Source organism: Acanthisitta chloris, unplaced genomic scaffold (assembly GCF_000695815.1).
Source record: "Acanthisitta chloris isolate BGI_N310 unplaced genomic scaffold, ASM69581v1 scaffold11349, whole genome shotgun sequence".
In the NCBI taxonomy this organism is placed as follows: domain Eukaryota; kingdom Metazoa; phylum Chordata; class Aves; order Passeriformes; family Acanthisittidae; genus Acanthisitta; species Acanthisitta chloris.
This window is the reverse complement of record NW_008690887.1, coordinates 13,010-36,941: the sequence shown is the minus strand read 5'-3', so window position 1 is coordinate 36,941 and position 23,932 is coordinate 13,010. Positions and strand designations below refer to the sequence as shown.

At 42.9% G+C, this 23,932-nt stretch overlaps 1 protein-coding gene across 1 annotated transcript in view; it reads left to right on the top strand.

The window, feature by feature from the left end:
• The window catches only part of ALK (anaplastic lymphoma receptor tyrosine kinase), a gene marked incomplete at its 5' end in the record, with an annotated part of 32,747 nt that overhangs the window by 3,952 nt on the left and 4,863 nt on the right, over window positions 1-23,932 (top strand). The window contains 13 exons of the mRNA XM_009082007.1: window positions 600-750; window positions 3,249-3,380; window positions 4,316-4,460; window positions 5,295-5,477; window positions 6,943-7,041; window positions 8,008-8,160; window positions 9,360-9,458; window positions 11,158-11,344; window positions 13,515-13,605; window positions 14,529-14,593; window positions 15,584-15,713; window positions 21,816-21,913; window positions 23,009-23,101. Of these exons, the coding sequence (XP_009080255.1) occupies window positions 600-750; window positions 3,249-3,380; window positions 4,316-4,460; window positions 5,295-5,477; window positions 6,943-7,041; window positions 8,008-8,160; window positions 9,360-9,458; window positions 11,158-11,344; window positions 13,515-13,605; window positions 14,529-14,593; window positions 15,584-15,713; window positions 21,816-21,913; window positions 23,009-23,101 (1,626 nt within the window). The remainder of the gene's footprint in view (window positions 1-599; window positions 751-3,248; window positions 3,381-4,315; window positions 4,461-5,294; window positions 5,478-6,942; window positions 7,042-8,007; window positions 8,161-9,359; window positions 9,459-11,157; window positions 11,345-13,514; window positions 13,606-14,528; window positions 14,594-15,583; window positions 15,714-21,815; window positions 21,914-23,008; window positions 23,102-23,932) is intronic.

The following is a 23,932-nucleotide window of genomic DNA, read 5'->3' as shown; positions in this document are numbered from 1 at the left end:
GGTGACTGTGAGTTTAGCCAGGGGGCTTCTGCCTTCCTTATTTACTGCAGGTAGTGTCATCTCCATCTACTCTTCTATATTCCTCTGGTCCTGGGAACAAGAGAGCCGTTTTCCATCTGGTCCATGGTACCAGGACCAGTTATGCTGTCTGCTTTCTGAGATCTCCCTCTTGTCAATCTCATGCTTAACATTCTCTTTAGCCATATGTCCTGTTTTTACCAGTACTCCTGCTTCTGTTCTTTCTCTTTCTTGCTGCAAACCTCTTGAGGATGTGCCTTCTGGGATACAAGATGTATTTCATATACTCAAGTTGCAAGCTGTAGGGACTTGCTCACTCTGTCCTCGGCAGTGTTTGCCCAAGCATCAATGTGAAAGAATCTGTTTTGTAACTACCCAAGTTCACAGATCCAAATAGAACAGTAAACTTCAGTCTTTGGACTTTGGGTTTAGATTTACTTAGAATGTCAGGTCTTCAGGGTGCAGTTCTGTGACACTGGGTTCAGGTGTGCAAAATGCTCAGTGCCCAGAAGTAGTTTGTGCTCCCTTCCACCTGTCTGGGACAACTCAGGTGCCAGGTTCTTGTTTTCTTTTTCCTGCAGCATCTCAGGCTATGGAGCTGCTGGTGGGAAAGGAGGGAAGAACACCATGGTGCGGTCCCACGGCGTGTCTGTGCTGGGAATTTTTGACCTCCAGAAGGATGATACTTTGTATATCTTGGTGGGACAGCAAGGAGAAGATGCTTGTCCTAGTGTAAGTGATTGCCATTTGTGTTTTGCCTTAATCCCTTCTACCAATCCAAGTAGTTTTGTTTGTTCACAGAGAAAAACATTGTCGCCAAGGGGTTTTGGGTTATATGGTTCAAGGAATAGGTACAGTTTGCCTGGGAGAGCATGAGTGTCAAAAGATGAAGTACCATGGCACTGTGCTCACTTCCTCTTCAACATTCAGGACCCGTTGACAGTACACTACAGGTTCCTGGTTGATCTGCATATCTCAGAGCATCTGTGTGGGTTTTACAGAGAAAAGACAACCCTTCAATCCTTTTCTCTGGAGATAAGTCTTCAAGGTTGACTTCACAGGGCCTTGCCCCTGCTCCACTGTTGAGCCCAGCCTTGCCATTATCATAGTACTCTGAAACTCTGGAGACATCCAATTCACAGGGCCTGTTTGGTTATTCTCTGTGTGCGAGTAGGAGAGATGAATTAATCACTACTGGGACAATCCTGATTTTTGTGTTACTAACCAATCCTTGCTGCAAATGTCTTGACAGAAAGGTGCAACTTCCACTATTTGCAGGCACAATAAACTATTAATCATTTAGTATTCTTTCGAGGATGAGGGAATAGGAGATTCCTATGGAAGAAACTAAGCATTATCTGATGAAATTTCACCTACAGGTTTGAGATGGACATTTAAATGCTGTGCATTTCTCAGCTGTTAATGGCTGGCATCCAAGAGATGTAAGTTTAGCAGTTTATTACAGCAGAGAAAGGTTGAAGGATGTAGACAAGAAAGAGAGGTTCTCAAGGCTGGCTGCTGGACTAAATAATGTTAAAATTAGAATTGCACATATCTACAAACAAACCATTAATATAAAGCCTTTTTGAAATGAGAAATGCCCTAACTCAAACTTCCATCTAACGCCTATAACTAGGACATTCCAGCTGAGTGTAATATATGGACTCATTAAATTGCAGGCCACTGTAATCTTAGTGAAAATTTATTGAGTGCTAATGTAATTCTTTCATTGAGGCAAAGAGATTGCATTGACTTGTAGAGGGGACTTTTACTAGATTGGATTGTAATCAGTTATGTCTTTGCCATGAAGGATTGGTTTTTTTGTAATCTACTGGTTCCTTTGGGTCATTGACTTTGTCATTTTATTAATCATCCCCACCCAACTCCAAATCAATTAAGGAGGGGGAAAAATAGGGAAAGGAGGAGCATTGAGTTCCATAGGCAAGTCTGCACACACAAAATGGATGCCGTTCATCCTCGGGCACAACCTAGGACACATTTTGTGGTCAACAGAATAATTTGTAACTTAAGGATACTTTTATCAGGTTCCTCTTCCAAAAGAAAACATGTACATGAAAGCAGAAGGAAGCAGAAAGTCAGTCCTACTATAAGAACTGTTTGCATTTCTCCCTAAAAGTGCTGTTGGTTTAGTAAGCTCAGTGTGCAATACATGTGCAATATAACAAGATACTGTTACTGAGATTAAATTTGTGCAGTAAAATAAGCTGGAAGCAAAGTTTGCAACTTAAAAATGCTCAGAGCAGAATTCTACTTGCCATGCACTTTAGTACTCCAATTTAAAATGAAAACAACAGTTAGGTCATAGTCCTGAAGTACTTATAAATGATGGTTTAATGTTGTGTTTGAAATCAGTTAGTGAATTCAGTGATTTGCCTTATACAGAAGGTTTATTATGTTTGGTGCTAATTGATGGAGAGGGAGAAAATGCTAAGTAGGAAGTATAGAGGCTTTTTAGTCAGGTACTTTCATTAACATCAGGTCCACATTGCAATCAAAGCTGGGATTGCTGTTGTTTTGAAAGGCTTTGAACTAGCTGGCACTGGTAATTACAGCAAAATTGCTGCTACAGCATAAGCATCAGATCAACATCAAAACTTGCTTGGAAGTCTAGATAACTATTGGGTTGCTAGTCTCTGCTGAGCTCATTGCTAGTGTCCGTGCTATGACTGCCTAGGTTAAAGTTAGCTCTGGTACATGCATGTGAGCTACCAATACACCTTAATGCTGGATAGATGCAGGTTGGCTGCTTGGCTCCAACCAATGGGGCACTGGAAATGAAGTAGAGAACCTTGAGTTCTCTCTCTGTCTCTACCATTTAGCTGTTGTGTGACTTGAGACAAGTCACATCATTGCTGAGTTACTCCCTTCCCCCACTTGTGAAATACAGGCAGTTAATGTTGGGAAATATTTGCAGCAAATTCTGTTATGTTTTGTACATTAAGTGTTTATGGAGCTGTTTTGCATCATAATAGATGTCAGCACTAAGCTTGCTTCAAAATAATTCAATAAAAAATGGCAACGAATTCTTCTGACAAAGGTTGAGGCCAAAAGCAAGATTCTTCTAGAAAAGCATTCACCTGTTTCTGCTTATGTAGTTTCACTGGAGGACAATTTCTTGGTTTGTGGCAGTGATGGGTCCATGAGGCCTCTGTGTGTACAAGAGCATGGAAATTTCTTACCAGAATTCAGACCTGGTCTTCTGTTTGCAGACTAATGATGTTATACAGAAAGTCTGCATTGGAGAGAACAATGTGATTGAAGAAGAGATACGTGTGAACAGAAGTGTCAATGAATGGGCAGGAGGAGGTGGAGGAGGGGGCGGTGCAACTTACATCTTTAAGGTATGGAAACATAGTCCCCATACACCTTCAGCATGAACACATCCTCCCACTTGCCTCTAGTGTCACAGTCTGAAATGCCTGAAAATCCTTTATATACCTCAGGGAAAAGATCCACAAAGTGAGCTCTGGGTATCCTTAATTTCCACTTGATAGCTGGGGTGATCTGGGTTGGCCCTTCACACTTCTAACTGCTGTGCAGTATGGCCACACTTGCTTCAGTGGCTTGGAGTACCCTTTGCAAATATAATATTAGAACTGGATTTTTGTCAATGCAAACTGAGACACTGAAGCATAATTCTGCAGCAAAGTGCAAATTCTGCTGGACTTTATTCAACTCTATCACATAGAACATTAGACTTCAGCTCTACATTTGGCCTGTACAGTGCAAAGAGAAGAAAAGTTGAGGAGAGACTGTATGTTTTCTGTTGACAACCCTATAGCTAGGGGCTACTGATCTTTTCTGTTGTGTACTAGTTGAGACAGTGCTTATTCCAAACCCTGGTTTCAGGCACTAACAATACATTTAGACCACAGAGCTTCTACATAATTCTACATAACTGCTCAGTCAGTTTACAGTGTAGCAGTCCTTTGCTAGTGCAGACACAATATTGCACTGTACAGACCAGTGCTCCTCAGCTGTTTCATTTGATGACAGTCATCCCATGGTAACATTACAATCTTTCTAAGAGCCATCAGCACTGTAGGTACAATTCATAAAGCTTATGATGCCACTGTTCCGTGTTGCAGAACTTGGTGGGACTAGTGCTGTTCATTAATCTTCTGGATGTGGGAGCATAAATAATGCAATGGTAATTTGTAGTGCTGAGCAGTCCTGGATGCCTGCTTGGTGCAACATGCAAACCAGCATGTGGTTAAACTTCCATTTATGTGTCTAACTCAGTTTGAACACTGCTTTTATTTCTGAATTTGTTAAGATGGAGAATGGAGAACCAGTCCCCTTGATAATTGCAGCAGGAGGTGGTGGCAGGGCCTACAGGGCCAAAACGGATACATTTCATCCAGAAAGGCTGGAGAATGATTCCTCTATTCCAGGGTTGAATGGAAATTCAGGAGCTGCAGGTAAGGAAAGTTTATTCTTTTTTAAGAAAATCTTTGTGAATATGTGGTATTTCCAGATTTCTTCTCACAAAGAGGTGAGGCAGAACTCATGAAAACACAGTTCAGGAGGAACATGGAATTATAGCAGATGCAAATAGGAGGTACCCATGGTGCAGGGTATCAGAGATGGTACAGCCATAACACTGGCAACATTCTCCCAAAATAATGTGCTACCTCTCATAAAACAAAGTTGTTTGGGTTTTGATGTGAGAGTTGGCAATGCCAATCTGGCCATCCTGCTCCCTGCATTGTTTTGTGTGGTGTAGACTCACAGTTTCCCTGGCTTATGCAGAAAGAGCATAATTATACCCTGGCTAGAAGTCTCTGTGAAGAGACCTTGGACTGAACAATCAGCAGAGCTGAAAGTGAGTCACTGGTAAGTATGGTGTATGGAGAGAGGGGCTGGGACATGTTTTCACACCCCTTTCACCAAATTCCTTTTGTTCCTCTTCAGAACTGGCATGGCTTTTTTTTCAAAAGTATTTTTTACAAAGAGAAGGGGAAGGCTCTATAAACCAGAAAAAAAGTGGTTAGAAAGTAGGCAGGGATATCTTTTACATTTTCCATATAGAAAACACTTGTCCTTGTATGGTAGGTGAAAAGAGGTGCAGATGATTAATGTGGTCAAAAGCCCTACAGCACTGTGTAGCAAGCACATCTCATCTAACCAAGGCATGAGATTCTTAATTTCAGCTGAAGTGCTTTGAAAAGGTGCTTGTTCTGCAGATCCCCACAGTGTTTTTTACACGGAAAAAATAACCCCTAGCTGTGCCTTTTATCTCCTCTCAACTGCAGGTGGTGGAGGTGGCTGGAATGATAACACTTCCTTCCTGTGGTCAGGAAAATCCCTGTTGGAAGGTGCTACTGGAGGAAGATCCTGCCCCCAGGCCATGAAGAAGTGGGGGTGGGAGACAAGAGGGGGTTTCGGAGGGGGTGGAGGGGGGTGCTCCTCAGGTGGAGGAGGCGGAGGATATATAGGTAAAGTGGCTTCGTGTTCAAGGTGTCCCTTCCCCTCCTTTAGTGCTAATGATCAGCAAAATGCTGATAGATAATTCTCCTGTAGCTAGCATATTGACTGTTATGTACTACTATGTCTGTGTGTTGCCTTTTTAGCACTAGATGAACGTATGGCATTTAGTCTCTGAGCTAACAGCCAGATGTCAGTCCTTCAGCTGCAATCCTGGCTTTGCACTCTGCAAAATGTGCCATTAAGATCCTACTGTGATTCTTGAGCTTTCCATGTTGGGGTGACAGTGCTGAAGAAGGAGGAGCCATAGGCTGTGTGCTCCCATTGCCAGCACCTGTGTTTGGAGGACTTTGGTCCTGGAGACTGGCAGCCAGGCTTTATGCCAGGGGAAAGATGCAGCTTCTTCTACCCTGCCCTGCTGTGGGTGGGCCCTGGTCCTGTGCAGGTGGTCTCTGCGGGCAGAGGCTCAGGCTGCCAGCCAGGACTCCTCTTAATAACAACAGTGGTGTTGACTTCAGTCAACAAGCAGCTAATTTCGTGTGCTGTGGGTCTCAGGACAGCTGTCAGATGGCATTATGTTGATTACAACTGGTGTGGGCCAGATTCAAGATCTCTAACCCATATTCTCCTGGGCCACATAGTTTCTTTGGCCATCTGTGCTGTGATAGACTCTTTAACTCCTGATTCTCCACAGCTTAAATTATGTGATATACTAGAAATCCTGAGATGAAGTAATGAGTTTAAATGATTAAGTGCATGTTTTGTACCAATGTTACTGTGTAATGCTTCTTTTTCCAACAGAATGCCTCACGTGACATAATTTTAATTTCACTGCAGACAATTAAAGAGGAAAAGCTATTTGGGGTGGGGTGGGGAAATCTTTGCATGCTTGTAGTACAAAATATATGGCCCATACTGTGCTTCTGATATTTTTATTGTATTGCCCATACTTTTCTTCTGATATGTTCTATATGCTCAAGCACAAATGATTAACTCATAAATTCCCTCAGTCCTCACTCCTGGTGGACCACCCTGCTTTCAGGGTGCAAAGGAGAAGAAGGATATCAGGTTATTCATTCCCTCTGCTGACACAGTACATACCTTGATCAGCAAGGGTACTAAATTTAGCCCTTGAGTACTGGTGTTTTCCAGTCTCTTGGCTACATTAATTTTGAGAAGGGCTTATATGTTTCACAGCATCCAAATGGTTAAAGATGGTTTGCAGCAGTCTGCCTAAATCAGACCTAAGAAATTGAATGTCACAAGCTGCTTATTAAATTGAAGTTCTAGTGATAAAAAACAGTGGTTCATACTACAACTCACTAAATATTCCCTATATATTAAATACTTTAATTCTTCCCTTTTCTCATTTGGATGCCTCCCTAAATATGCTGAAGTCATGCATGTTGCAATGTTTATCTGTATTTTATTGCCATTGAGCCTCAGTCTGTTAAGGTAACTTCTGGTTTGACGTAGGTGGCAATGCTGCAGTGGACAATGACCCAGAGATGGATGGGGAGGATGGTGTGTCCTTTATTAATCCAATTGGTACTTTATACACTCCAGCACTTAAAGGTATTCATATTGGTCAGAAATCTTCTAGTGGGCTTATTTCATTTTAAGAATAGTTTGCATCTGTAGGACACTTTACAGCTGGGTACAGCTTGGTGTCATGAGCATGAGGAAGCAGAAATGTATAATGTATAAAGTCCAATGGAGAATAAACAAAAGTAGCAGGAAGAAAGCAGGTAAAGAGAACATCAAGGCTATTAGGAAATAGTCCCAACAGTATTGTCTACCAGCCTATAGACTAATTTTGGACAAAGAAAGTGGTAGCAGAACCTCATATTTCAGACACTTTAGGAAAGAAATGGACAAAGCACCTGACTGTTCACTAACAAGCAATTTCCTTAGAGCATCCCTCAGCAAAGTATTCAGGTTAGGCCACGTTGTTGCTAAACAAAACATTACATTGCTGCCCAGCAGTGTGTGGGAGTGATAAATACTGCCACTCCAACTTGTGTTTGCCCAGGAGTCAGTGTCTTTAATGCTTGCAGTGTGTTCAGAAAACATCATACACAAAAAATAGCTGCTTGTTAAAAAAAGTGTTGCTATAGAATAGCCAGAATACAGATCTGCTCGGGCCTGGTAGATTCAGACAGAAAGTTTTGGAAACATTGCAGTGTTTGATCTTAGAGGGAGTACAGGCCAGAAAAGAAAAGGGTGAGCCCCATGGACTGCTGCAAGGTCAGGTTTCCCTTAGCCTTGGCAGCAGCCTGCTTGCTAACCTAGTAGGACTGTCTGCTCAAAGAGAGCCAGGGAATCTCAACTGCAGTGGGGCTAAGTTGGCTGGATGTTATTTTCTATGTGAGCTAAGGACAGGAGCTATGGAAGGTGGGGAGAAATCAATTTCTTAGATGGGGTCCACCCCGCCACATCATGCAGCCATGACCACCATGCCCCCTGTTTCTGTCAGTGCCCAAGGGAATTATATGAATGGTCTTTACAGTAATTAACACAGCTTCTTCATCCACCCCCTAGTGACAGAGGGGCACGGAGAGGTGGCTATTAAGCTGCATCTTAACTGCAGTCACTGCGAGATGGACGAGTGCCGTGTTGATCTTGAGACTCAAAAAGTCATTTGCTATTGTGAGCCAGGCACAGAGTTGGCTGAGGATGGTGTGTCGTGCACAGGTAAGTAGGGTACTGCTAGCATGTGAAACAGGAAATGCATGGCCAAAGGCTGTAGTTTGGACTGTAAGACATCCTGAAAGTGTTATCTAGTCTTTCTTAAACCTGGCTTCTGGTGAATGTTACCTTCTTTTCCGCTGGTATATGCTGCAGAGTTGTTGTGTTAGGATATAGCCATGTCAATGCTGAGGACTGATGCACTGAGCAGCAGTGCTGGTTTGCTTTACAGTATATGTTTGGCATACTGGGCAGATCTGAGGAGAGTCAAGTTTTGTGCCTGGTTGTGCTGATGCTCACATTTGGCCCTGAAATCATGAAAATTTGTTCATTGAAGGGATTTTCCAGCTAAACTTTGATTCCAGGTCAGTCATCTTAAGAACAAACAAAAAGTAAAAATCTACAAAGTAAAGGAAAATGTAATTCCCGTGAATTTGAACATATAAGGTGCAGAATCTATAAGAAGCTCTGTGTGAGATCTCTCAGAGGAAAACTAAAGATAGTGCCTATACTTGCATTTCTTGAAAAACCAAATGCTCAGAACTCCGTTACTAGGTTTGCTTTATATTCTTGCCCAGCAGTTAGAGCAAGTGATTCTAGGATTTTGGGGTCCTGCCTTCAGCTTTGTCACTGGCATGGGAAAATTGTTCTGTGTTTTTACCATTCCTATCTGTAAGATGGGTAAAAAGCATGGTCTTTTTGCCAAGGTGAAGTAAACCTCAATAGCATGATCCCACATGAGGATGCAGCTATGGGATACTTTGCACTACACTTGCTGTTAGCAGGTTTTTCTGCCTGGAATAGATGCATTTAGGAGATGATATATTGCAGTCCTCCTTCTGCTTTTGCTGTGATTTGGCATTGATAGCAGCACTTTAACCCTGACATTGTAATGTTCTTTCCACCTCCCCAACCTCCTGCTCCTGTTTTTTATGGTCTCATATTCATACCCAGGGAGTTCACATGTTAACTCATTGATAGCAAAGCATCTGTTTTAATGACTTGATATTAATTGAGGAAAGTGAAAAAATGACGTGTGAGAAGTCATAGATCCTGAGAACTGATCATGCCAGAGGTTGCTCCTACTCTACAGGAGCAGCAGATGAATAAATGGAAGGAACAGCAGAAAAAAATAAATCTGAGTGCAAAAATGTGACTCCTTGATCATTTCAAAAATGTAATTCCTTCTTCTTCCTCTGTTACAGCTGAGACAGAGGTTCATCTCCCTCTCTCCTTGGTCTTGTCTGTAGTGACTTCAGCATTGGTGGCTGCTTCAATTTTGGCTTTTTCAGGAATCATGATAGGTGAGTGTTTCTCCGCAAAAGATATTTTTATATGAGGGCTGGATCTGAGCCGGGGATAATTGGGCCCAGGGAGGCAAAGAGATTCAGGTTTTTAGCTACTGCTCTATTTAATGACACCTTCCCAAACATGTCTTAGCTTCAGATTTCAGTGGTTGGTTGTAACCACAATGACCAGTTTGGGAAGGCTTCAATTACTGACTGCATCTCAAAAGAGACATTGCTGTTTGTGTTGTACTGTAAAGCTGCTGGAACACATCTGCCTCTGGTTTTGTGAGATCTATTGCTGTTTAATGCCTAAAAGCTTCTTTATTTTTGTGTCTATATACAGATTTTCCTCTTAATGTGTGACAGTTAAGCTTAAACTCTCACATAGGTTCCCCTTTCACAAACTGCTACTTAGTAGGATGTGGGTATTCTTGGCATCTTTATTTGGAATTCTGAAAGGTATTTTTCACCCTTTCATTTTCTTACTTTAAACAATCACTCACCTGCATTCGGTACAAGCAGAATAGATTTGGATCAATGAAAAGCAGCCAGAGATTCAAACCATGTCTCTGCCACCTTTCCTTGTCCACACTGTGTATAGTCTGGGAGAGAGGAGGGATGTACCCAGAGCAGCAAATGGCAACTATTAAACTAGCTTTGTGCAGCTATTTCAGATTTAAGAATGTCAGGAGTTACCAGCTGCACACACGTGGTCCTAAATATATGATTTCTGTCCTGATAGTACCTTTTTGCAATGACTAAATGCTTCTCAGGAGTGGAAGAGTAATCCTCTTTCCATCCAACTCGCCTATCATTTTTATCTCAGGAAAGAGCAACGATTTAAAAAATCAAAGCAAAGGCAATGAGGAGGAAAATGGAGGATGGGAAGGGTTTGTGGATAGGTCATTACATCCATCTGCCTTTGCCAGTGCATGTTTATCCCTTAAATTCTTCCCCTGACCAACATCTGCTAGAGAAGATGCAATAGCTGTCTTTGGGCTCAGTCCAGCTTCCACAGAAATCAATAGTGATTTAACCTGCTCACGATTGGCATCTGCCTTTGGAAAAAATACTGCAGTATCAATTACTGTTTCAAGGAATATCCACAAGATGTCTTTTTTCGAGGTGGGATTTCTAATGACATTGCAGAAGTTTCAGGGAAGTGATGCAAGGAATATAACACTGCCATAAGCTGATTTTGAATGTAGTCCAACTCTGTTGTTTAGAAACAGAGGAAGTTTTGAAAAATGAGTTATATTTTATGTACAATATCTTATTCTGAGGAAACAGTTTAGTCTGTCCATTTTGAACAATATGATGCAATAATCCATTTCAGATTTTAGTCACTTCTATGTGATTTAGGAAAGTTGGTTATACCTCAACTCCCTCAAAACTTGGAAGGTCCAGCTAAGCTAAATAAGGCTCAGAACTGTGAAATCTGAGATCTGTGCAAGTAAAATTCATTTCACTTCTTCCAATGAGTTCATGAGCAAACCCATTTGTTCGTAAGATGTGTAAATCAAAAGTTCCTGGATAACTTCAGATTCTATCTTTGATCTGTTATTATTTGATGTACAGAAATACAAGTGTCAGTGTCTGGTTTGAGTCACTGAAATTTGGCCACATAGGGAATTCTAGTGAGATGTGCTGCACAGCTGCTGTCCTTTTCCAAAGTCAGCCTGTGTCTCTGCTTAACTCTGTTCTCCATGTGTAGTGTATCGTCGGAAGCACCAGGAGCTGCAGGCCATGCAGATGGAGTTACAGAGCCCAGAATATAAACTGAGCAAGCTGCGAACCTCCACTATAATGACAGACTACAATCCCAACTACTGCTTTGCAGGAAAGACCACGTCCATTAGTGACCTCAAAGAGGTGCCACGAAAAAACATCTCCCTCATCCGGTAAATTCATCTTTGCCTTCCTAGTCCTTCACACTGTACACTCAAGTGTCCTCACTCTCTTACAGAGATGTGAATGCACATCTTTGTGCACACACATACAAATTCTTATGCACTTTTAGGCCCTTGCCCCTTTTCATAAGGAAGGTGTAAAGCTGCAGTAGTTAGACTTGCGTAGAGGGGACTAGATTTTGGCAGTCTCCTTGACCTTTTACAGGTGCAATGTTAAACTCCTGGAATTATGAGAACTGAATAGTCATCACTGGTAACTCAGATACATCTTTTGCAGAGTGTGCAGTGAATGGCCCATTTCAAGTATGAACTAATGAAATGCTGGGTAGGCTGAGGTTTGTAGGAGGCTCTTTTAAAGTCTTTGATGGGAACTTTGGTAAAGACAATGACATCCTTAAGTATAATAGCAGGGAAAGCGATGGGTTTGAGACTGCCAGATAGTATTAAAATGACAGGAATATAAAGCCAGCAGGATAGTCATGTCTAGATCAGAACTTCTGGAATGCTCTAAATAGACTCCTAAGAAAGACTTGAAAATACCCACTTCATTCTACTGCACGATACTTATGAATGTGACATTACTCAGGTACCATGCAGTTTTACACAAAAAAAAACAAGTGGAAGAAGGAGAACTTGAAAGGCTAAAGAGTTTAAGGTGTTAAAAGAGAGGATGGTCAGAGCAGTCTATGCAGCCTGCAATGCTTTGCTGTCTCTTATCTCATTCCCTCTTACCTGCACATCTTGCTGGACTGCACCTGAAAGTTTCCAGTGTACCCTGTGCTGCTGCTTCCTTTGTCACTGGGACTTTGAAAGGATTTTTGAAGTGTGGCAAGCTACAGATAGCAGAGGATATAGCTGGGATTGATAAGGGAAGGGAAAGTGGAGTTTTTGGAAGGCAGGTGAGTTATGAGCTGTAGAGATCTGTTTTATATCCTTGGTGTGTAACAAGTTGGTCACGCAGAGCCAAGAATAGTGTCTCAAGTTGATACCTACAAAATCTTATTAAATGAAGTGGTTGAGTCACAGGCAACACAAGTCCTCACTGTGGTTTCACTGCCTAGGCTGGTCTTTATCCTGGCAAAACTACAGACAGAGCTTATGTAACAGGAGAGCAGATTGTTCATACATATTCAAATGGATGGGAGGGCAACAGCCTTTGCAAAAGCAGTCCACCAATACATCAAAGAACAGAATCAGTGCAGACCTCAGGCCAGAGCTGGCTCTAACACAAGAATGTGTCATAGGAGAGAGGCTTATTGAGAACAGGAGTGACTCTTAGAGGCTTAAGGTACTACTGCCCAATATGCAGCCCATGCAGGGTCCAGAGGGACTCAGGGTCTGGGGTGCAGCCTTATTCTCTGCCACGGTTCACTGTGTCATTATGACACACCACCAATGTGGAATAGCTGTTGTTGTGCCAGTTGACTTAACTTTAAGAGAGCGAAGACTGACTAAACAGGTATGCAAAATCTGTATCACAAGGACATGGGACAGGATCTATTGTATGATTACTTTTATTCCTTTCTCTTTTTCTTGTAACCTGATTCAAAATAAAACTGCAAAGTTTGTAATACGATCTGTGCCATAAACAATTCTCAGCATGAATTCTTAGGGCTGAGTGCTTTACAGAGCACTACCATCACCATTTACTGGCTAAGGTACTTGTCCAGAATCACACAATAAATCAGGAAAAGATATTTGTTTCAGAATTCAGGTCCTTTGAGAATCATTGTGCCTTCTAGTTTTTTGTTCAATGTTTTGTTTAATGATAATGCAGAAACATCATGGGAACTGTTAATGTGTTTAGGATGTGTAAACACCAAAACTTAAGTCCTATCTTTATTGACCTGTTTTGAAGCACCCTCCACTACAGCACTGACATCAAAGCCTTAGAAGAGTGCTCTCTGTTACATGCTGCAATGCCAGCAGCTTGATTTCAGTGGGGACTGTTCACTTCCAAGGATTGCTTGCCCTACCAACTAAATATGTTGTAGGTCTGGGAAGGATCTCATCAAGGTCTGGTCCCCTGCATAGTGCCAATAACCAGTTCTCCCTGTTTCACTGCCATGAAAATTGTGAGCCCATTCTGTGAGCTGTGTCCACAGTGTTATAATGTGTGTTCTCTGTAGTAAAACCTTCTTGTCTTCTCTGGTCTGTCCAGGGGTTTGGGCCACGGAGCCTTTGGTGAGGTATATGAAGGTCAGGTGACAGGGATCCCCAGCGACCCCACTCCCTTGCAGGTGGCTGTGAAAGTAAGTGACAGTGTATGAGTTATCATGATGGTTTCATGCACCTTTCACCCAAGAGTCCCAATGCATTATAAAAATGAAGATGAATGAAGCATTTCTATAAGTACTGGAGAATGTGGCTAGAAAGGTTGTTGCTCTGTTGCAACACTTTAATCCATCACAGCAATGGTACAACTTGTAGCATATGGGCACGTGAAGCTACTAAAAGAGGTCTGTAAGTAGTAAATAGGCAAAGATTTCCCATACCACTACAGTAGACTGCAGGTATGAGAACTAAATCCATCCTCTGTCCATCCTCCACATGCTACACCTGGTGTAGTACCTGTCTGAAGCCTTGTGAGCCAGAAGCCAAAACTCTTCACAGAGCAAAAAGCAGATGGCACCATTCATCAAAGACCCTGCAAGTAGGAGATGGCTGGTTTTCCAGGGATCTCACCACTTCCTTACAGGATGGCTATGCATTGGATGTGAAGCTAAATCATAAGAGACCCTGCTAGGGTTCTCCAGGCCTTCAGCAACCTGTCTGGCTTGTATTCTCCTAGAGGTTGCAGAGCAGCACCATCCTGCTGCTGGTTACAGTTCAGTCTTGCTGGGAGGTAGGAGCAATGAACTGCAGAGAGCCCAGGAACTGTGATCTCATTCCTCATCCTCTATACAGCAGAATCCCATATATCAAACATTTCCCTGGGCACTTTGGGCTATTTCCTTTGCTGGGAGGAGGATGACAGTGGTATTGATAGGCCATGTGTTCTGATATTTACCTTTCAACAGGCTCCACAGCCTAGTTTAGCAGTGGTCTAGCTGTTACCTTAGAGTGAGGTTTCTTTTAGAGAAACAAGTTTTGCCGCAGACAATGTTAGTGCCAGGTGTTCTACATCTGTAAGTATAAGTATCTTCTCCTTGTCAACCTGTTCTTTCTTTTCCAGACATTGCCAGAAGTGTGTTCAGAGCAAGATGAGCTCGACTTCCTCATGGAAGCTCTCATAATTAGGTATGTATGAATAAGATGAACAGCACTTGTGTAGGCTTGCAAAGCCCAACACTGTAAAGAAAAAAGATTCTTTAGCAGTGATGTTCTCCGAGTACATTTATATAGTAGTTTTAGCACAAGGAGGATAGGCATTATCATCCTTTTCTATACTTCTTACAAATGAAGAGGCACCAAATGATTAAAGCCTAAATTTTCAAGAGGGTCCACACTGATCTTCATTACCTAAAATAAAAATTTAAGGCCCAGTTTTCAGAATTGATAACAAGGTCTATTGGCTTCTCTTATAGATGGGAACATGAGGTAAAGACAGACATTAGGAATTTGGGTTTGACTAGTTAAAACTAACAGACAGCATTGACTTAATGCTGCTGTCATGCCATATGTCAGTGTCTGAGTCCTAGAATCCATGGAAATAGTTTCCCATCTCATTTGAGGTCCGAGGAAATAAGGAAGTATTAGACTAGACCTTGAGGAACATCTACATAAGCAGATCCCTGTGTCAGTATGCTACTTGAAACAACACTGCCCTAGACCAGCTTATACCTCTTGGATAGGGAAGATTAAGAGCAGATTTTATTCTGTTAGCAGACATTCTCTGCTTCCTTGCCCCACAAGTCTTCCTGTAGCTCAAAAAGAATGCAGAATATAGGAAGAGAAAAAGTAGATGAAAGCCACTGCTTCCCCACCTCTGTCCCTGCACTATACAGACAGACACAGAGTGCATGGGTAGTGCTTTAGATTCATCCAGTTACCCTACCTTTGAGATTTATTACTTTCTGGAAAAAAAAACACCAAAAAAAAACCCAAAACGACAGACCCCCCCCCCCAAAAAAAAACCCAAACAACAAAACAAATAAACAAACAACAACAAAAAACCAAACCCAACCAAAAAAAAATAAACCCAAAACATTCCCTGCAGCAAAACGTTTTGAATCTTTTCTGCTGTTGTGCTTTTTGGATCAAAGTTGCTTTATCTCCCTGTCTCCACAGCAAGTTCAATCACCAGAACATTGTGCGCTGTATTGGGGTGAGCTTGCAGGCACTGCCCCGTTTCATCCTGCTGGAGCTCATGGCTGGAGGAGACCTGAAATCATTTCTGAGAGAGACACGGCCTAGACCGGTAAGAAAAGAGAAAATTGTATTTTATTTAGTAAGTTGCCGCCACAAGGCAAATGCTTAAGAATGAAAGAGCTGATCCATGCGGATACTATAACCCAGGATTTTAGATGGACAGAAAATTTCTGTTCCTATACAACCACTGTAGAGGCAGGACCAGGTGTATATGGAACAGATGCTGCTGGGTTATACAGAAGTGTCTCATTCCTGGACTTTGCTAGATAGCATCGCAGATACTACCTAAAGAAAGAGCAAAATCAAAGTTTAAGAGAAAAGAAGTTAAGCTCAACTCTTACCTTTCTCATGCCAGCTGAGTGCAGGCTGGGGGGAAATGTTGAGCTTGTAATGATAAATCCATTATTTAAACTGCTGATCAAGTGCATTTCTGTGGCTATCTGTCAGTTCAAATTTGATACAGGCAAGGACAGAGTCTGGCCTGGAGCTGTTGACTTAAAAGCAAATGTCTTTACTCCAGAGTTTTAAAGATTTTCCCCACTGAAATCAGCATCAATAGGAAAAGACGGTCAGCTAGACATGCATGAGAAATAAATTAGAACTTCTAGAGAGGAATCAGTATTTCAGAAGGATGAAGTTTGCTCTGAGTCCCTGGATCAGAAAAACACACAGATGTTGCTATAGTTTAGGACCAGGGCCCAGCTTCATACTTTGTCTCTACTTTTCTTCAACAAACAATGTTGCATTTTATCAGTACAAGAGTGACACAAATTCTCTAACAGATGTAAGATTTTTCCTTGAGGCATCTGAAAACAGGCAAACTTTGTATTTTTTCCAGGCAGTGTGGTTTCCAGACATATAAAACCGTCTATGAGACTCAGAAGCACTGCAGTCTTGAATAGGTTGCAATAAAGTGGCTCCTGCCTAGATAAGATGGCAAAACACCCAGAAAAATAATGTTTTAAATCTGAGCAAGCAGTCTTTATAACTACAGGTTGGTTTTCTGAAGCACCTAGAGATGGTCATGCAAATGGACTGAACTTGGGGGGAGGTGAATGGGGAATTTCATGTTTTGCAATGTGGGCTCCACTCTCACCTGGTGCAGAACAAAATGGCCTGGGCAAGGTATGCTGCCTGGTAGGTGCTTTGTTCAAAACTGGATGTCATTTGGCTTGTTAAATTAGAGAAGCCAGCTCAGTAATGATAAAGATCTTGTGAGGAAGCACCAAGAATATTTGTCCTTGCTGTGCAAGCAGGAATTTTTGCCTACTTGCAGTAAAATGAGCCAGGTGCTTTTGTAGATGAAAATCCCTTAATCTTTACAGGATGGGAAGGATCATGGGAGCCTTCATATCTGAAGGGTTTTTTCTGTTTGTCCCTATCTGTCATGAGTTCTTCCTTGCCAGGGCTTCTGATCCTGTTAGCAGTAGCTGTGCAACCCCTGTGAAAGCCAATGACAGAAAAGGTGAACAGTTCACTCCATTACTTCCATAGTATTTCCCTTTCTGCCTTCATAGTTTCTTCTTTTTCTGTTCTTTCTTTGTCTTTCCTGACCTCTTTGAGGTTATCCAAGACTGACCATAACAACTATTACACACAGGGGCTGTTCCCAGCACCTTGAAGATTCTCCCTTATTTTTGCATTTAAATTGCTCTCAGGAGTGAAGCAGACACGGGAGTGATGCCTCTGTTTTCTGCTCAGTCCCATGCCTGTCACACTTTGGGAAAGCTAAACTTCAAATGCAGATGGGCAGTTGCAAGCTGGAACTGATTCAGGAAAACAGTTTCCATTCTCTCTTTAACTGTTGGATGAATGTGGACTGCCTGATTGTGTGCAGACACAAATCCACACAATTTTGGTCCACTGCTAACATCTTCCTTCCCTTTGCCTTGCCCTGCTTCTGCAACCATGCCATGTGGTGGCTTCCTGGCAAGAATGACAGGGTAATTCATTGTCTGGCTGCCAAGGCAGCTTCTCAGGGGCTAATGGCTCATGTGAGTGCTGAGAAATGTGCTGGTGCACGTTTGACTGCTGGCTTAGAAGCTAGGGCTAGGAGACTGATGGATGAGAGATGAGATGTGTGCAGGGCATTGTGCTCTGTGAAGTATGAGTTCCAGCTGTGGAAGAGGATTTACCCTCTGCATATACTTGAGGTGTGACAGAGTCTCTGTACATAGGGCCTCTAGCTCAGTACTACTGGATTATCTTTGCACTACTCTTAATGGACCTTGAGCTGCTTTGTTCCTCCTATTGCTCATTCAAAGAAGACAGGCAGAAGGTAGGCATAGCAGATTGGATGTCTGGCTTTTCAGGCCCATTAAAGGAAAGGAAAGACAGGGAACAGCACAGAGTAAACAGGCTTTGAGCTTTGTTTCCAACAGGAATTGATTGAACACACAAGACCTAGCTGACTGACTCAGTAGCACAGGTGCACTGCTTACTGTGCATGAAGCACCATATGAAATACTGCCTTTCCCCTTAGTTTTTTCCAGTTTTGTATTTTCCAGCTAATTTCTTTATTACTTTGTCTTTCCCACCTACTTCTACTTTTGGCCTAATTACAAGAGAGATTCATATGTTCATTCTTTACCTTCATTCCCGCAGTTGCTCTTGCCACACCCCTGCCAGTAACTTCAAATTCATTTCCCAGTTTCAGTCAAACTTAATAGAGGTGTGAAAGGCACTTGGCATTAATGCCAAGGCTTCAGGAGAAAGAAAGCACCATGCTAGAGAGACCACCAGTTGTCTTGTTTAGCTTGCCCCTGGCCAGCAGCAACCTGTGTGATTTGGAGCAAGACACATGCAGCATGCTGTCATGCACTCAGCCACCAAAAAACAGGGAAGGGAGCAGAGGGAATGGTGAAGGAGAAGGTGATTCAAGGGAAGTGTCGTGGTTTAACCCCAGCAGCAGCCAAGAACCACACAGCCACTCACTCACTCCCCCACCAATGGGATGGGGGAGCGAATCAGAAGGGTAAAAGCTACAAAAACTCATGGCTTGAGTTAAAGACAGTTTAATAGAGGAAGCAAAAGCTGCACACACAAGCAAAGCAAAACAAGGAATTAATTCACTGCTTCCCAAAGACAGGAGGTGTTTAGCCATCTCCAAGAGAGTGGAGCCCATCACGCGTAACGGTTCCTTGGGAAGACAAATGCCATCACTCAAGATGTCCCCCCTTCCTCCTTCTTCCTCCCAACTTATATACCAAGCATGATGTCACATTGTATGGAATATCCCTTTGGTCAGTTTGGGTCACCTGTCCCAGCTGTGTCTCCTCCCAATCTCCCATGCATCCCCAACTTCCTTGCCAGTGTGGCAGTACAGAACACAGTAAAGACCTTGGCTCTGTGTGAGCTCTGCTCAGCAATAGCAAAAACATCTCTGCATTACCAACTCTGTGTTCTGCACAAAACCCAAACATAGCCCCATACTAACCTCTGTGAAGAAAGTTAACTCTACTTCAGCTCAAACCAGCACAGGAAGAGAGGACTTAAGACATTGCAAGGGACATGAAATGGGAAGCTTTAACTGCAGAAGGTATCGAACTTGGAATTCAACTTAATGAGAGATGCTGCTAGCACTATTCCATGTTGTTCATTTGTGTTCTTCATGTAAATAATTAAAGCAGTGTTCAGCCAATATGTAACGATTTTTCTGGACTCTAAGCAAGAATAATCATATGTTCATCCAACATCACTGATACAATACCCGCGACTCTTGTGGACTATGTCATTCTATGCCAGTTAGATCCACTCCATGAGCTTCAGAGTCATACTTTCCCATGGGTCCAGGGTTTAAAGCCTTCACAGGCTTCTCTGTTCCATTTCTAATAAAGTTTCACATCTATTACAGGATTGCCCCTTCCCCCTCATCTGCAGAGAAGCAGTCTAGTAGATTCAGAGCTGCCTGGAATCGGAGCCTTTGCTCATTATGGGCATTGCAGGATTGTCCGTTCTGGGAAGTTCAGTGCTGATCTTTCTCATATACAGCACAGCAATCATAGCACAGCTCTGGGCAATAAATCGTATACAGATAAATGATTCCCCTCCTTTGTGCTGTGAGCCTGTTGCACAGAGCAGTGATTACTCTGAACAATACACAGAATTTCATTCACCTTTAGCAAGATTCAGCCTCACCTGGGGAGATGTCACACTAGTGCTTCCAGCATGCCCACTGCTCTGAGCAGCAGTGCATTGCAGCTGGCATTGTCCATTCATCTGGGGAGCAAAAGCTGTAAAGCAAATCCTTTGGTGTGTCTCAAGGCTGCCTGCCTAGCAAAATGAATCCCAAACCTTCATTTTTCAAACAAATTACGTAGCTAAATTGTCCTTGGCTGGGCATTCACACCTGTTTTAGGATTATATTTAGTCAAATAAAAGGTAGAAAGAGTTCATCCAAGGAGGGGAAGGAAGAGAGAAAGGAAAAAAGGGAAAAGAGAAAAAAGCTATGCTGATCACATCAGCTTGTGGTTTCAGCCTACTGACTACCTTGCAGTATAGCTCTGGAATCAATTGCAGAGTAAAAAATTGGGGGGTTTACTCAGTTTTCACTTCAGGTTTCTGACCCTTGCTCAGAAGAGGAAGGAATGGGTAGATTGAGGTATTCTGACCCTTGCTCAGAAGAGGAAGGAGTGGGTAGATCGAGGTCTTAATTTCCCTTTGGCTATACCCTGAAAGGGAAAAAGAAGACGTGTGCATCCTTTCTTACTGTAGCCATCTTGTGTAGCTGGTGAGTCACTTTAACTCACATAGGTGAGATTTTTAATTTCAATATATTCATGCAAATAGGGCAAAGGGAGACGCTTTGTTTTACTCTATGTAAAGGAAGGTGTAAGGGGAGATGCAGTCAAGTGTTTTAAAGAATCAGTTAAGTATATAAATGCAGTGAACTAGACTGTGTAAATAATAAAATAGGGGCAGGTGGTATGAGGTCACAATTTTGGTTTATGGCCCTGCACTGAAAAAAAACAGGCTTTGTTCGCACAGAGATGCAGCATTTTTCAATCATTTCATTAGTCAAGTATTCAGTCCATGTTTTCTAATCTCTTCAGAAGATATTAAAGGGTTTTTTGAGTTTTACCAGATGATGACCACAGTTTAACTACTGGCTACTGGCTGCAGCAGAGCCCGGACTTATTTCCAGTCCCAGTTAGCAGTGGTTTAGATCAGGTGGGATGGCCAGCACAGCATCACATCAGTCTGAAGACACATTTCATCACAACAGACAGGCTGGCCAGAGCCAGCAGTCCCTGTCAGTGGAGAAGCTGTACTGATTTGTACATTGGTGGGAGAACCTCTTGGGCAGGTGTGCCTTTTGGGGGACTCAGCAGAATGGTAGTTGTCTACAGGGAGAGCTAGAGAGTGGGATAAGCTAATATAACTAAGGCAAATAAATACTTAGCCAGCATATGACTGCTGTGGAATAAGCATTCACTGCCACCCAGTTGTTTGTCATCACTCCTCTGGCAGCAGCGATTTCCTCCTCCCCCACAGGACTGGCCTCAGGGATCACTGATTCACACCTCAGTGCAGCAGTGGATGGTCTGGCTTCAGAGGCTGACAAATCTGAGCTGGTGCGAATCCTGTCCTTTTTGCTAAAGCATCTGGCTCCTGCTGGCAAGGGCTGTGGACTTCATCAGAGGGGCAGGAACAAGGAGTTGGCAGCCTGAGTCTTCCATAGCCATTGGCTACACAAACCTGTGTCAGTGCTCTAAGGAGCAAAATAATTTTTTTGAAAGAGCAAATGTGACTCACACCATTATAGAAAATGTCATTCTCATTGTTCAAGGTGACTTTAGAGAGGAGCTAACAACAATACAAAGGAACTCAGTGAGGAACGGTTCAGGCTACAGATCTCAAAAATCAAGCTGAAATTTCAGAAGCTTCTCCCATGAGAACTGTGGAAACATCCCAATGGAGCTGGAACGTCAGATCCAGCTGTTCTGATTCTGTCCCTGGGGTCTGTATGACATTGTGTCTGCATCCTTTCCATCGTTCATGGATATGAACTCTCTCCTGTGTATTTTTGTAATCCTTTTGTGTATTAACATTGGAGGTACATCACTTGTTGGACAGTTCCCAGTGCTGTATCAGTGACAAATCGTGCCGTGGTCTTGCTTTTAACCTGCATTTGTCCCTTGTGTTTTGGTAGAATCAGCCCTCCTCCCTTTCCATGCTGGACTTGCTCCATGTGGCTCGTGACATTGCTTGTGGGTGTCAGTACCTGGAGGAGAACCACTTTATTCACAGGTAGGTGAGCACAGCATGGGCAGGACTTACATACAGGCCAGCAGAGACTCGTAATGCCCTGCTCGATATGTTTATGTCCTGCTGCACTCTAGTGGCTGGATACCTTTAAACAAGGTAGACAAAATCGGTATAAGAGAAGCAATTAACAGAAAAGCTGCTATAAATCAGGTTGGCAAAGGTCAGTAGTCTTACCAATGATCCTGACCCCTCTCTCAGTGCCAGCACTTGTGCAGCCTATTTGGCCACTCTGCAAATGGAAACACAGTCTTGTGATGGGAGTATTCAAAGCTCTCCCCATCATGAATTTTGTTTAGTGCCTCTCTGCTCATTCTGGAACCCTATTCTTCTCCCTCTCGAAAAACCAGCTGTACAAGTACAGCCAGAAGTGCAACACCTTGTGACTATTGTTACCTGCTCCTGCAGAACAGGGTGTTTGGCAAGCATCTACAATTCTGCCTGTTGAGTAGAGATGAGTAGAGAGGTGGGAGTTCACAGTTCTGAAAGAGTTACCCATAAGGTATGCCACTATGTTATTCAGATCTCAAGGTTTACTTCACCACAGCAGAGGTGGAGCTTGGAGCATTACCTGCATACACAGATTCAGGCCAATAGCTTCAGTATTCAGAGCAACACCTGCACATTGTTGTTCTTCCTGTCTCTGATGGTACAACAAACATTTGACAACACTAGAACAAGCATGCTAGGAACAGGTCAGTGGATCATTTCCCAGACAGCTTGATGTCAGGAGTAGTACATTGCTGTAATCAGCTCCACTTCTGGCACTCCTGAGACACTTTCAAATAGCTCCTGGAGTGGGAGGGAGGGAGCTCCTGGAAGGGAGGTCCATCCTTTCAGCTGGAAAGTGTTACGTGAAGTTTAGAGAGGAAATGTTAAAGAACAGAACTGTTCCTGCTGTGGGGGTAGGTTGGAATTTGGGACATCAGTTATCCATGAACACTGACTTTTCTGGCTGTTATGGGCTTTCTGAAGCTCAGGAAAATAGGTACTGTTCCTTGTTTTCTTTTTCACTTGCAAAACTGTTGAATGATTAAGTTGCTATTCCCTTTCTGTTGCTTTTCTTCCCTTTCCTTGTAGGGATATTGCTGCCAGGAACTGCCTCCTTACCTGTCGAGGGCCTGGGAGAGTGGCTAAGATTGGAGACTTTGGAATGGCCCGGGATATATACAGGTAGGAGAGCTAAGCCCAGGGTATCTGCAAATGGAAGCTCACTGAAACAAGGGAGGAGCAGTGTTTGTGCAGAGCAGACTCTTGTGCTGCTCTGCTTAAGCCTAGCAAGGCAACCCACCCTGGTGTATTCCAGCTAATGCCTTCTGGCATTTCCTTTTATCTAAGTGTGCTCTGAAGACTTTTCCCACTCCTGGCAGCTTTCTCCTGAGTAATGACATCCAATGGTCATGGAAAGCGTTTTTCCTCTCCCTGATACTCTGTCCTCAGTTTCCTTTCTTTACTTTCTCCACACTGAATGGCACTGATGCGCCCTTTTGTTTTGCGGTCCCAAATCATTCTGAGCTTAATCTCTCTCCTTGATGCTACCCCTGCCCCTTTGGTTTGGTGTCATCAGTAAATCACTTCAATTTACTGCAGCTAAAGGAGGAAGGTGCAGAGGAAGGTCAGGAAAATGTAATCACCCAAACTGGAATTCAGCCAGGACACAGGGTTAACTACTGTGCTCTTGCAAGAAGTGCCAGAAAATCTTTAATGACCATGAGCAGTAAGGGCTGCAGTTTGATATCTCATCTTCCATATTGCACCTCCAGAAGTGCAGCACCGTATCCTGCTGTGCTGAGGAATTGATTTGCCCCTGACTCGGAAGAAGGAATGCCTTGTGCTCAGTCACCCACACTGTTTATTCCAGTGCCTTGCCTTCTTTTTTTCCTGCTTGGGGATTCTGCTGTGCAATTACTAAGCCAAGTTTGGCTCTGCTTAGCTTGAGATCTGACAGTATCACAGCCTGAGGTGATGCAAACAGAGTGCTACCTTCAAAAACCCAAGTGTATC